The sequence below is a fragment of the Vipera ursinii genome (genome assembly GCF_947247035.1).
Source record: "Vipera ursinii genome assembly, chromosome: Z".
In the NCBI taxonomy this organism is placed as follows: Eukaryota; Metazoa; Chordata; class Lepidosauria; order Squamata; family Viperidae; genus Vipera; species Vipera ursinii.
In genome coordinates, this window is record NC_139517.1 from 32,249,159 (window position 1) to 32,261,001 (window position 11,843).

The 11,843-nt window shown below is 38.9% G+C and overlaps 1 protein-coding gene across 1 annotated transcript; it reads left to right on the forward strand.

Annotated features, from left to right (window-relative positions):
- Nucleotides 1–6,713: 6,713 nt before the first annotated feature.
- Nucleotides 6,714–9,294, forward strand: HOXB4 (homeobox B4; the record flags this gene model as incomplete). The annotated part of the gene is made up of 3 exons (XM_083376099.1): nt 6,714–6,792; nt 6,977–7,388; nt 8,969–9,294. The coding sequence occupies exons 2-3, from the start codon at nt 6,980–6,982 to the stop codon at nt 9,292–9,294; spliced, it is 735 nt and encodes a 244-aa protein (XP_083232225.1). The 5' UTR covers nt 6,714–6,792; nt 6,977–6,979.
- Between the last annotated feature and the right edge of the window lie 2,549 nt (nt 9,295–11,843).

An 11,843-nucleotide genomic window follows, 5' to 3' on the forward strand; every position in this document is an offset into this window, starting at 1 on the left:
TTCAATACTGAATATTGAACTTTTTTATTTTGAAACTATTTTCAATTGTTTCTCTTTGTTTATATATTTAGCTTGTGGATTTATACTCTGTATTTTAAGCAGATAATATTCTGTATTCCTGAATTGTATTTCAAAAAATGAATGCAGTTGTCTTATCCAGTTAATAATACCCTTAAGAACATATTGCCTTTTAAATACAATTGCACACCAATACATGATGTAGTTAAATGGCAGAGAAATTGAATATTGGATTACTTGACAAAAGTATTTTTTAGAATGATCAGGTGGATTCTTTTTAGCTTTACACAAGGAATAAATAACTCACTTATGTCTCTTTAACATGTAAAGTCTCTGAATTTACATGGGGAAAAATCCTTAAAGTTATTGTTGCAGAATATTCTTAGCAAAAATGAGGAATGAAAGAAGGGTGGATTAAATCAATTGTAAAAGGCCATTTAATTTCAAATGATAGAGAACCTTTCTTCAACCTTCAAAAGAAAAAAAATAGTTACAATATTGAAAGGAAAAAACTCTGATTTCACTTAATTAATAATAATAATAACATTGCAACAACAAAAGCAGAATTTCATTTCCATGTTTTTACTGTGTATTTATCAAACTTTGGATTTCAACCAATTTATTACAGTATAACTGAAATCTCTTAAGAGATTACAATCTCAAGTGAATATCAAAATCCTAAGTGAGTTAAAATCACATTTTCTCCACAGATACAAAATTTAGAAGCAAATATTATTGAAAAGATTCAATTTGTTTACAAAAAAGGTTGTTCAGGGATATACAATGCCATTAAAGATAAAGAACCATTCCATTCTAGAGTCTCAGCTTCTCTTTTTCTCTCTCATCTTTAGGTGAATTGCTTGAACATAAATTTTTGTTGGACTATCAAAATTAAAAGGACCAAAGAAGTTAAATGCAAAATATTTATATCTAATAATATATCCCACATGTTTAAGGATCTGTCTGTAAATTAATTTCCAATTAGTGTTTTATTTTTCATGTGCATATCCATGGAAATGTAAGAAAATATATTTGTGCATGTGGTAGTGGGGGGGCGGGAAAGGTAAAGGTTTAATTCTAATAGATGGCATAGGTTTTGTCCGTATTTTATAAAATACCACTAAATAAATGGCCCTCTGTTTAGCTGGAACTTAGGTGATCCATTCCCCGGTACCCTTAATTAATTCACTTATCTCTAAAGTGCAGTCATCTCTAGTTAGAGCGTTATTATGAAGGAATGGGTGTGTGAATGGATAAGAGTCCCAAGTCTCTGTCCCTAATATGCAGGCTTACTTGGCTAATAGGAACTTGTGCAACTAATGCTTTCCGTTTTCCTGCCCTCACATATTCCAGTCCTATAGAAATAGCCACTGAAGAAATATCAATTAGGGGGAAAAGGGAAGAAACCAGTGAAGCTTGCTTGTTATTGGATAAAGCTTCCATCCCATGTAGAGATAAAATGAAAGAGAATGGGTATTTCTACAAGGCAATCAATATAATGACCTCTTTACAGCAATAACTTAATGGCACTTTGCCAGCTTTGTCAGTAACCTATGTAAAGTATTGCTCTGTGTTTGGAACCTGTAGAATAAGTGGCATATGCAAAATAATAAATAAGATTGCACAATAAGAAAGGCATTAAATAATTATAACAGTAAAAATATAACTTGGATGAGTTAGGCTAATTCCCTGAAAATTTCCACAAATATTATTTTCCTTTTGATTAGTATCTTTTAGAGGCAACTAAATATTTTGAAGAGGCCACTGTATCAGATATAAATGAGATTTAACCTAAATACTTCCGTTGTTGCTTAGTGCCATTTTACTCAAATGTAAAGATAGCATTTGGGAGAATCGCACAGACAATTCTCTTTCTCTGTGTTCCTCCTCCTCCTCTCTTTGCTAGACAGACTATCACTCTCTCCTTCTCTGTGCCAAGTGTTTATTCCCTTCTTGTGACAAGTGTACTTTCAACATAACCTCTAAGACCAAACAAAGGAAAAAACAAAACTTTCTCTTTCCCAAAAACAAAAGAAGTTGAACAATTCTTGTGCTCTCTCTCTCACTGTATTTTTTCCTGTACATATATTGTACTATATTGCATGCTTACTAATCCTATTATAAGTGTTGGGTGCATAGTAAGGTATAAGTGCGGATATACTGATATCGCTGTGTATATGGGCTGTATCCACAGGAATGCATTGTGCTATAATTAAAATGTATAGTAAAAGGAATGTGTATTAAAAGGACCAAACAATAATTGCGGCCCCTATAAAGGACAGGACTGCGCTCATAAGCCGGGCCCTGGCATTCTTCCCACTTCTCTCCCGTACAAAGTAATGGCCTGAGTAAAATTCAATATGACCGAGAGAACTATGCAAGCGTATTATAGAAATGCAAGGGGGAGAGCCCGGGAGTGGGGTGAAACTCAGGTCAGCGCGTCTAACAAATATTAAAATGTTGGAGGCGCTCGGGACACGCCTAGCTGTTTAACAAAGACTGACAAACTATGGAGATTAATACGAAAACTTGCCGGTATCCGAATCGAAAAGGCTCAGTTAGGCCTACGGCTGCTTGAAAGCCAGTAGCCAAATATATCGTAAGCTTTAAAAGCCAAGAGAAAGAAAGAAAGAAAGAAAGAAAGAAAGAAAGAAAGAAAGAAAGAAAGAAAGAAAGAAAGAAAGAAAGAAAGAAAGAAAGAAACTTTCGGAGAAAATAATATCTGACAAGGAGGAAGGGAAGATATAAGCGAAGGATCTACTTTTCTGGTTGGTATTAGGGTTGCATGGCACGGAGTGGGAGTGGGGTGGAGAGGTGGCGTATTGCGGCTGAAGTGGTCGGGATGTACGGTTGCATTTTGTACCGTAGCTGGCAGCGAGCGCACTTATCTTTTTAATTGTGGGAAAAGGGAACGCGAGTGACTTCAAGAATATTTAAGGAGCTTTAAGCGCGAATTTGGGGTGAAGATACTTTGGGATCAGTTCCTGAAGCTCCTTGGGTTCATGCTGGCAAAAGGCGCTAAGAATCGGCCCTCCTCGGAAGTCAACATAGTTCTAGCCCAAAAGAGGACGAGCAATAGCTATAAGAATTGTGCCGATTCTTGCGCAACATCCCCCCCCCCTTGGAAAAGGTGGAAATGTTGTATGTTAGAGTGACAGTTATGTACCAAGGTCTTAAGATGTAATGTCCGGGCAGGTGTTTTGTCTATATGTTGATGAGACTCCCCTTGGAATCCCTTTTCTCACAGGATCCCGAAAAGTGAGCCCCTTTGTGGATAATCCTTGCCAACCATCCTTTCCGATCTACTTAATTTTATTACATTTTGCAAACAGGATCCTTGGCCACGTTTGCGATGAGATTGTTTTTTTTAGCCTCATTAACTTTTCTGTTATGCAGAAATCGCTTGACTAAATCTCTTTCCAAACTTCCGAAAAGTTAAGACATTTTTATTAGAGCAATCGAAAATGTTTCCTCTCCACCACCCAATTAAACGCAAAAGGTTAGGGGGCGGGGAGGAGATGCGAATGGGGGGGGGGAGAAGCGGGGACGTTGCTGTTTCTTTTGATTTCGGGGTTTGTGTGTTTTGGAGGAAAGTGTGAACGTTTCTGCTAAACGCTAGGGGTGCTGGTGATACTGGGATAACTCCTCCCCCCATTTGTCTATTTGTACAAGGAATTTTTAAAAATAGTACCGATATTTCTGTTTTGTTTCTTTTAAAAGACAGAATTATCCTCATTTTTCGTTCACCAGGAAGCCTGTATCTTAAATGAAGGGCAGCTAGAATGTACATATAACACCCCCCTCCACAAAACAGGAAAGGGAAAAATGGAAAAGATCCAGATCAGAAGAAAAACAAGAGTTGGTGTCTGAAAGATGTAACTAGTGTGCATCCATATTTGGTAAACATTCTTGTAGAGAGCAGGAATTTCTTTTCAACTTTGATCACCAGAACTCCATTCCTCATCAAGTTAGCTTTATTTTTTTAAAACTGAAGATTTGTAGCTTAATTTTTAATGCCCTTTGATGTTTTTCTGCCAATGAGATTGGTATGTTTTGGAAAGGTGTATAAAGACAAAATGATATGTGGACACTCCATTTTTGGATGAAGGTATTCAATTTGGACATAGTTAAAAGAAAATTCTGCTGAAAGCAGATTTACATCATTTAAAACTTATTTATATTGAATAATTAAAATATTCAATATTGTTATCAGAAATTTGATTATTGGAAAAAAGGAACAAGAATCTTGTTGTGTTTTTTAACTAGGAGGGTGGAGGGATGTTGTTTGGTAGGAAGTTGGGAAGGAGGGAAAACCAACTGGAAAATAATGATAAGTTTAGTCACATTTCCTTCCAAATGTTTTGTTTTGTCTGAAATTAATATTTATTCCTGAAGTGAATAGTTTTGCTTCTCAAAATACAACACATCCTACACCTCTTAGGTGAGAGCAAATTTGTATTAGACAGTGAAAATTATTCCTAAACACGTGAGTAGGATTGAACTGTGTGCTTACATGTACTGCTGATAGAAGAATCTATCCTGAGAAGGCCAGCACACAAAGAGTAAATATATTACATATCAGTATATGTATGTCATAATTCATCTACACATACTGATATAATTTTATTCAGAGGAATACACCTCAGGCTCCAGTAGTTCAATCCTAACTTCAGAAGAAAATGAATAAAATGTTCTTCTGATAATATGTCTAGGTAACAGAAAAGCTTTTTTCTTTCTGCAGGAACAGTGAATACTCTGACCTACTTAAGAGGTAGAGAACACTGAATTCAGTAAGGCTTAGGGACAATTAGTAACACATCCTAAAACAAAGTGGAGTTATTTTACCTTTCTAAAATGTCTGCCTACAACTTTGTTCTCCTCATTCCTACTACCTACAGAAGATGAATGGTTTACCCAGGATACATATTTTATTTATATCCCCATTTTGGTGGGAGGACTGTAATTACATTTCTTTGATCTTTTCTTCATTTTTCTGGGATTTAAAGGAAATGCGAACAAAAAAGAACCACCCCCTATTTCCCGGTCTACCTCTTAATTTGTTTCCAGATTTCTCTGCCTTTACTTCTGTACTTCTCATTTTATGCAAAGATGCCTAAAAATATTTGCAATGTTTGGAAGTTATTCTTTACTACCATGAAGTCATGCAAAGGAGTGATTTTCATTCTAATGAAAGGATAAATCTTGTTGAACTAGATTCAGAATGAATTTCTTTCTGCTTAAGGTTCCTCTTTAATCCACTTTTAACCCCTAACTTTCAGATTATGTTTCAAAAACTGCATGCCTTTTTGGATGGATGAAACTGTAATGGATTCTACTACATATTCTGGATAATTTGCACTATTTTGCAAATGCCCACACAGTTTCTTTTGAAACTGGACCATTGTTTTTCCAAATGCCAACCACTTTTGGCTGAAAACTAACATTTTTTTCTCCCTTTTTCGCAAAGGAGGAGGTCTCTCTGTCTTCTGTATGTACCCTGTAGATCCGAATTTGTGTAAAAGAAGCTGCCTCACAAATTCGCATCTAGGGGAATATGTAGTTGACACAAACCCTACGGAGCGGAGCCCAGCCTTAAAGAAAGAAGAATGAGAAAAAGAAAGGAGAATAAATCGTTAAAATCATGTTTCTTAAAAATTTTCTTTTTATGCACCATTGGTGCACCTCCATCTGTGAGGTTTTACATACCTTGTGTGTGTACACACACACACACACACACACACACACACACAAGCATCTATCACAGGTGTTCTTTTCCCCACTTTTTACTATCATCTAAACATTTGAAGTTTTTTTTTCCTATTGCATTGAAATCTTATTGGGAGGGAAATCACAGTAAAAGGAGCATATCCCTGCCCAGTGAAGTTTACAAAAGGAAGAAGAGACAGATAGTGTAGTATAATGAAAAGGAACAATCAGGATATGTGTGTGTGTATGTTTGTCCATATAGGAACCCTGTAACCTCTTTTTATACTTTTTTAAAAGCGAATTTCTTCAGTTAATGCCCAACACAATTTGATGACATTAGTTCCAATTCTCTCTTCCACTTCTTAATGTTTATATGATTTTTATCTTCTAAACATGGAAAGAGAACCTGTCTAAACCAGAAGCTAGCTGTCATTTAAAGGATGGGTAATTCGAATTGGTTAATGATGTTTCTATCGATCCAAAATAACCTCTATCTATCTTTGCCACTGGTTTGACTCGCTCACAAAATTTAAGCCGAGACAAGAAAATGAATACCTCACATAGATCCCGTTCTTTTCCTTCCAGTTTCATATTTGTTCTCAACAAAGTTCTTTATATGCCTTTTGAATTGAAATATTCACTACGAAAAGAGACGTTGGGTGTATAGAGTTTTGACCAAACATCCGCGGACAAGGGGTGGAGTTTAGGATTTTGTGTCTTCCTGACTTGAGAGATTATGGAATTACTCGATTTTGGGTGCGTGTGTGAAATTAAAATATTAATATAATTTTTTTAAATATCAAAAAGGAATGCGGAATGCCGATTATTCGTACCGCAAAGCAGGATCCTATTTATATCCCGAATATATTTCACAGATAAAATAAATCCCAACTGGCTCCAAAGCAACCTGCTTTAAAATTGAATGCGAGGTGGCAACGGTAAGGCTAAAAGTGCGCCCCCACCCCTTCCCTTCTTCGTGATTATTTCCTTATCCGGGAATCCCAGGCTACCTCTCTATTGGTTCATGGGGTCACATGGATAGCTAACTTTGTTCAGTTGACGGCAAAAGTAGGAGGGATCTGCGAAACAGGAAAACGAGAAGGGGAGGGGAAGGAAGGGCGAAGGGGGAAAGGGAGGGGGGGTTTGAAGAAATAGGAATAAATTTTAGTATATTTTTGGGGTGTGCGTGTGTGTGTGTGTGAGTGAGCGAGAGTGTGCGTGCCGGCGCGCGCGCGCTCTTGCAATTCCAAAATTAATGGCCATGAGTTCTTTCTTGATCAACTCCAACTATGTGGACCCCAAATTCCCACCATGCGAAGAATATTCCCAGCACGATTACCTTCCCAGTCATACTCCGGAATATTTCAGCGGCCAGAGGCGACAGGAGAACTCTTTCCAACACGAGGCGTTGTACCCAGCGCGGTCCGCCTGTAACCAACCATCCTATCCTCCATGTCAGGGCTCTGGGCACCAGCCACTGGTCCTCTCCCCCAGGAGCCAACATGCTCCGGCTGGACTTCAGAACCATCTCTCCGAACCAAATCATACTTGCGAATCCATCACGCCAAGCCCACCGCCTTCCTGTAGCCAAAACTCTCTCAACCAAAGCCCTGGCAAAGAGCCGGTAGTTTATCCTTGGATGAAGAAGGTTCATGTTAGCACGGGTAAGTGAACCTTAAAGAGCTGTTCGCTTTATACTAACCTGCACCTCAAAGTCTCGTTGGGAAGAGAGGGAAAAAGGCTTATTGCCCCCGTTGTAAAAGAACCATTCCCCTTGGAGATTTATGGTCTCCCTGTTTGCAGAGCTCTATAATTACATCCTCCATAAATTTTTATTGCTCTTCTTGGCCAACTGCCTTTGAAGTCCTGTTAACATCCTTCTCCAGATTCTCTTTCTTCCTTTCCTTTCCTTTCCTTTCCTTTCCTTTCCTTTCCTTTCCTTTCCTTTCCTTTCCTTTCCTTTCCTTTCCTTTCCTTTCCTTTCCTTTCCACTGGAAAAATTTTAAGGAGGTATGGGATTTTTAAAAGTTCAATTTGTACATTTTTTTCAAATTCCTCTCTTGAAAAGTCTTTTGACAGTTTTTCACAACCTCTTTTCAAAGCACTGAAGGTGGCTATATAGTGGAATCAGAGAAAAGATGATTTAGTATTAAAGAGTGTGTTACATTCCAGCAGAAACTTTATAGAACTTTGGGGTGCACACTTAACTCTTTGGTACACGTGGATAAATATTACTTTGCTTGGGGCACTTAAATTGCCAGCCCTGAGCTTATTAATGCTGTTCACTATGAGTGATTTCAAGGTACTTATGGTGTTTATCAGTCCAATAAGGTGAGGTTTAACTGCACTCTATATTTCATTCCTATCCTTGAGGGATTCCTTATTAGATAGTCGACATGTGTAAATAGTGGCCTCTGTTTCTGATTTCTGCTTATGATTGCCGATAAATTTAAAAGTGGCCTGCTATCCGTAATTTAAGGCAGAGAGTCTGCTGTCATTCTCTTAGCAATGATACCAAACTAACAGATAGTAAGTTAATGGGTTTACTGTAGATTAACTTTAAAACTTTGTTGTTTAATTGCTTTGAAGATCTCAGCTAAGGCTGGGAATGAAGTGAAGGTTTTTTTAATGCAGGATGTATAAATTTTAGGGCTATGCAAGGCCGGAGGAAGAGGGAAGGTTCCAGTCCTTGTTAAAGGCATTGATCTCCGGGTAGACAAAAAAAAGGTTGAATAGATATTCTACTTCAAACCTTCCAATTAAGCCTGTATCATTTTAAAAACATCGTGCTCCATTCACTGCATCCAGCTACACCCATGGGTGTATTTCTGTAATCCTATCCTGGGTGGGTTTATTCAAAAGTAAGCTGTACTAAATGCAATGGGGTGTGTCTGGTGGGCTGATAGAGATCTAAGACTGGAATACCATCCTAGGTATGTTGGAGTGCCCCCCACATAAAAGGTTTCTGAGAGAAGGAAGGAAGGAAGGAAGGAAGGAAGGAAGGAAGGAAGGAAGGAAGGAAGGAAGGAAGGATTTAAAATCTTGAGCAGATTTGGGGCGGGGACCTGTGGTTTGCGATTTGTTTTTGTGGTCTGCTTGACTATCACTTGCAGGAGACTGAGGGCAGTGAAGACCATTCTTGTTTTGTTTTAAAGAGGCAGAAGAGTAACCTTCACACTCCCCCATTCCGCCCTTGTTCTTTTGTCCTCCCTCCTTCCCACTTCTTTTGTGCCTCTTCTTCCAGTCAACCCCAGCTACACCGGAGGGGAGCCCAAGCGCTCCAGGACAGCCTACACGAGGCAGCAAGTGCTGGAGTTGGAGAAAGAATTTCACTACAATCGCTACCTCACCCGGAGGCGAAGGGTGGAAATCGCTCACTCCCTTTGCCTGTCCGAGCGCCAGATCAAGATATGGTTTCAAAATCGGCGGATGAAATGGAAAAAAGACCACAAGTTACCCAATACTAAGATCCGATCAAATGCTGCTGCCAACCTGCCGGTGCCAGGCGGGGCAGGAGGCCCCCAGGATCGAACCAATGGGCCGACCCCAAAACCCACCCCCAATCTATAACCATCCTTGAATGCGACCTTAGGGTGTGTGGGTGCACACATGCGTGCGTGTGTGTGTGTGTGTGTGTGTGTGTGTGTGTGTTTGTGTGTGTGTTTGGGGCGGGATGTATATGAATGCGTGTGCTAAGAAGTGATTATGGAATGGGTTTTTGTTCCCTGAGAAGAAAGATGGGGGCCATTAGGGATATGGAGGTTGGTGGGTGGGATCACTATTTATACGAGGAAGAGGAAACAAAAGAGAAGGGGGGGTGGTTTCTCACTGGCCGGGTTGTGTTTGGGGGTAGTTTCTCTGTTCTACTGTATAGGAGGTAGGGGTTTCCAGATTTGGCTAAGATGGATCCCTTCTTCATCCTTAATCAAGCCAAACTTGGGCCCATTTGTCATGTTTACTCTCCCGTACAAACGAAGGACCTTATGCCAGCCATTAGCTCGACAGCCAGAGTCATCTTTAATAAATGAGGCTTGGTTTCACCTAAGGAGGACTGGATTCTCTCCCTCCCTCTCCATCTTCCTTCCTTTCTATCTCCTCTTTGGAATCCCATCCTTTTGCTCCCTATGCCCCCCCCCCATCATCCATCCTCACCTACCATACAAGCCATCCTAAAGAGAGAGAGCTGATTAAGACTATTGAAAGCTGTTTTAATGCAGTTATGGATGAGGGGATGATTAGAATTGGGGAGGGGGCTGGAGCGTGAACCCTCTAAGGATATAATTGGCTGGTGAATGTAGTAAGAAAAGGGCCCAAAAGGAACAAACAAAACAAAATGAGAAGAGCAAGAAAAAATGGGGAGGGGGTGTTGAAATAATAAACCCATTAAAAATGGCAGCTTCTTCGGGTTAATTACATAACATGGGAAACATGGAAAGCCAAGAGTGCTGTACATTTCACTCCATAAAGTTGATTATAAGGCCATCTGCGTTCCAGTAGCCATTAAAACGGGAGGGGGGCCTTATTTATAAGAGTGCCCCTCTGGTGTCTTTATACCCAATTTTGGACCAAATAATGTACACATGAAGATGGGACTTCAGGGAATTCCCCCAGGGAGTTAGGGGCAAGGAGAAGATATATATGACCTCTGTACATTCCCTGCATCCTTTTTTCACAGGCACAAATCCCTTCTTCCCCTCCCTTCCCTCTAAGACATTCCAAAATGGGGTGATGCCAGAGAACTCTATGGAGGGAGAGAAGATCCCTCCCTCTTTCGCTTTTGTATAATTACTTCTCGCTGTTTTGTGTGATATCCATGCAAACATGTATATAGTATACCACAAAATAAAACATTTTATTGTGAACATGACTGTGCGTTTTTCAGAATCTGTTAACAGCTAGAATATTGACAGGATTACTTTGTTGTGATTGTTCACCTCCCCTCTCCACTGTACATTCCACCACTTTTGGATTCTAGCAGATTTTAACTGTCAATTTTTAAGCCTAAACTTCTCTGACAAATGAAAAATGCTTGACCATAGACTATTCCTTCCTTTACTACAACTCAGGCTGTATAGAATGATTTATCTTGTAAGTATGCATCAGGGTGGTTCCATTTTGCTTTTAAAAAATACTACAGTAATAGATTTCTATCTGATATTAAGAGGGCAGACTTACATTCTCCATGAGATTTATCCCTTCCCTTCTCTTTTTTCTGTAAGAAAAGCTACCTTCTTTAAGGTATTTACTGCATTTTATGATCATAATTTTTGCGCAGATGTTTCTTGGTGTTTGCAGGTTTTTCTATGTATTTTTATATTACAAAGGAGCCAGCCACTGCAATAGCTCAAACTCTGACAAGCAAATAGATAATCAAGAAGACAAATGACTTCTTTTGTGCTCCATAGCTCTTGTATTAATTTTCATTTTCTTTCCCATATAAAGTATCGAAAATACTGTTTTGGATGAAATAGCATTCCACTTCCAAGTTACAAGTGTGTGAGTGTGTGTGTTTATATGGTTGGTTGTGTATGGTGGTGATACAAGCTAGTGTGAAGAAAACTTAAATTCTCTTTGAAAAAACATACACAAACACACACATAGACTCGGAGGGAGGGAGGGAGGGAGGGAGGGAGAGACAGAAGAGTTATATCATTAATGTGGGTCCCAATTTATTTGATCATGTAGGTAGAATTCATCCAGAAGTTCTCTACCAGAAGACCTGTAAAAATGAAGGTCACATTCATTTTAATGGAGTTTGTGCAAGAGAAATCCCGCTTGCTTTCTACCCTGAGAAATGCCTCAGAGAAAGTAATTTCCATGGGAGAGTTAACGATTCTATAACCTTCCTTTTGGCTATATTTTTTTATCCATTATTCAAACTGAGTGTTATTTTACTGCTTTATTGTGTTATCAAAGCATGCATCTCAGTAGGATTTATTCACAATCCGCATGTCTACATTTAATTGTAATAGGTTGGATCCAAACTTGGTCATGCTTAGAGCAGACCAACTGAAATCAATGAGACTTAAACAACTCCTAACAAGCTAGATCCCATTAATTTTACTGGATCTACTATAATTGTGTTGCTCACCTTTCATATGACAGATAGATAGATAAAT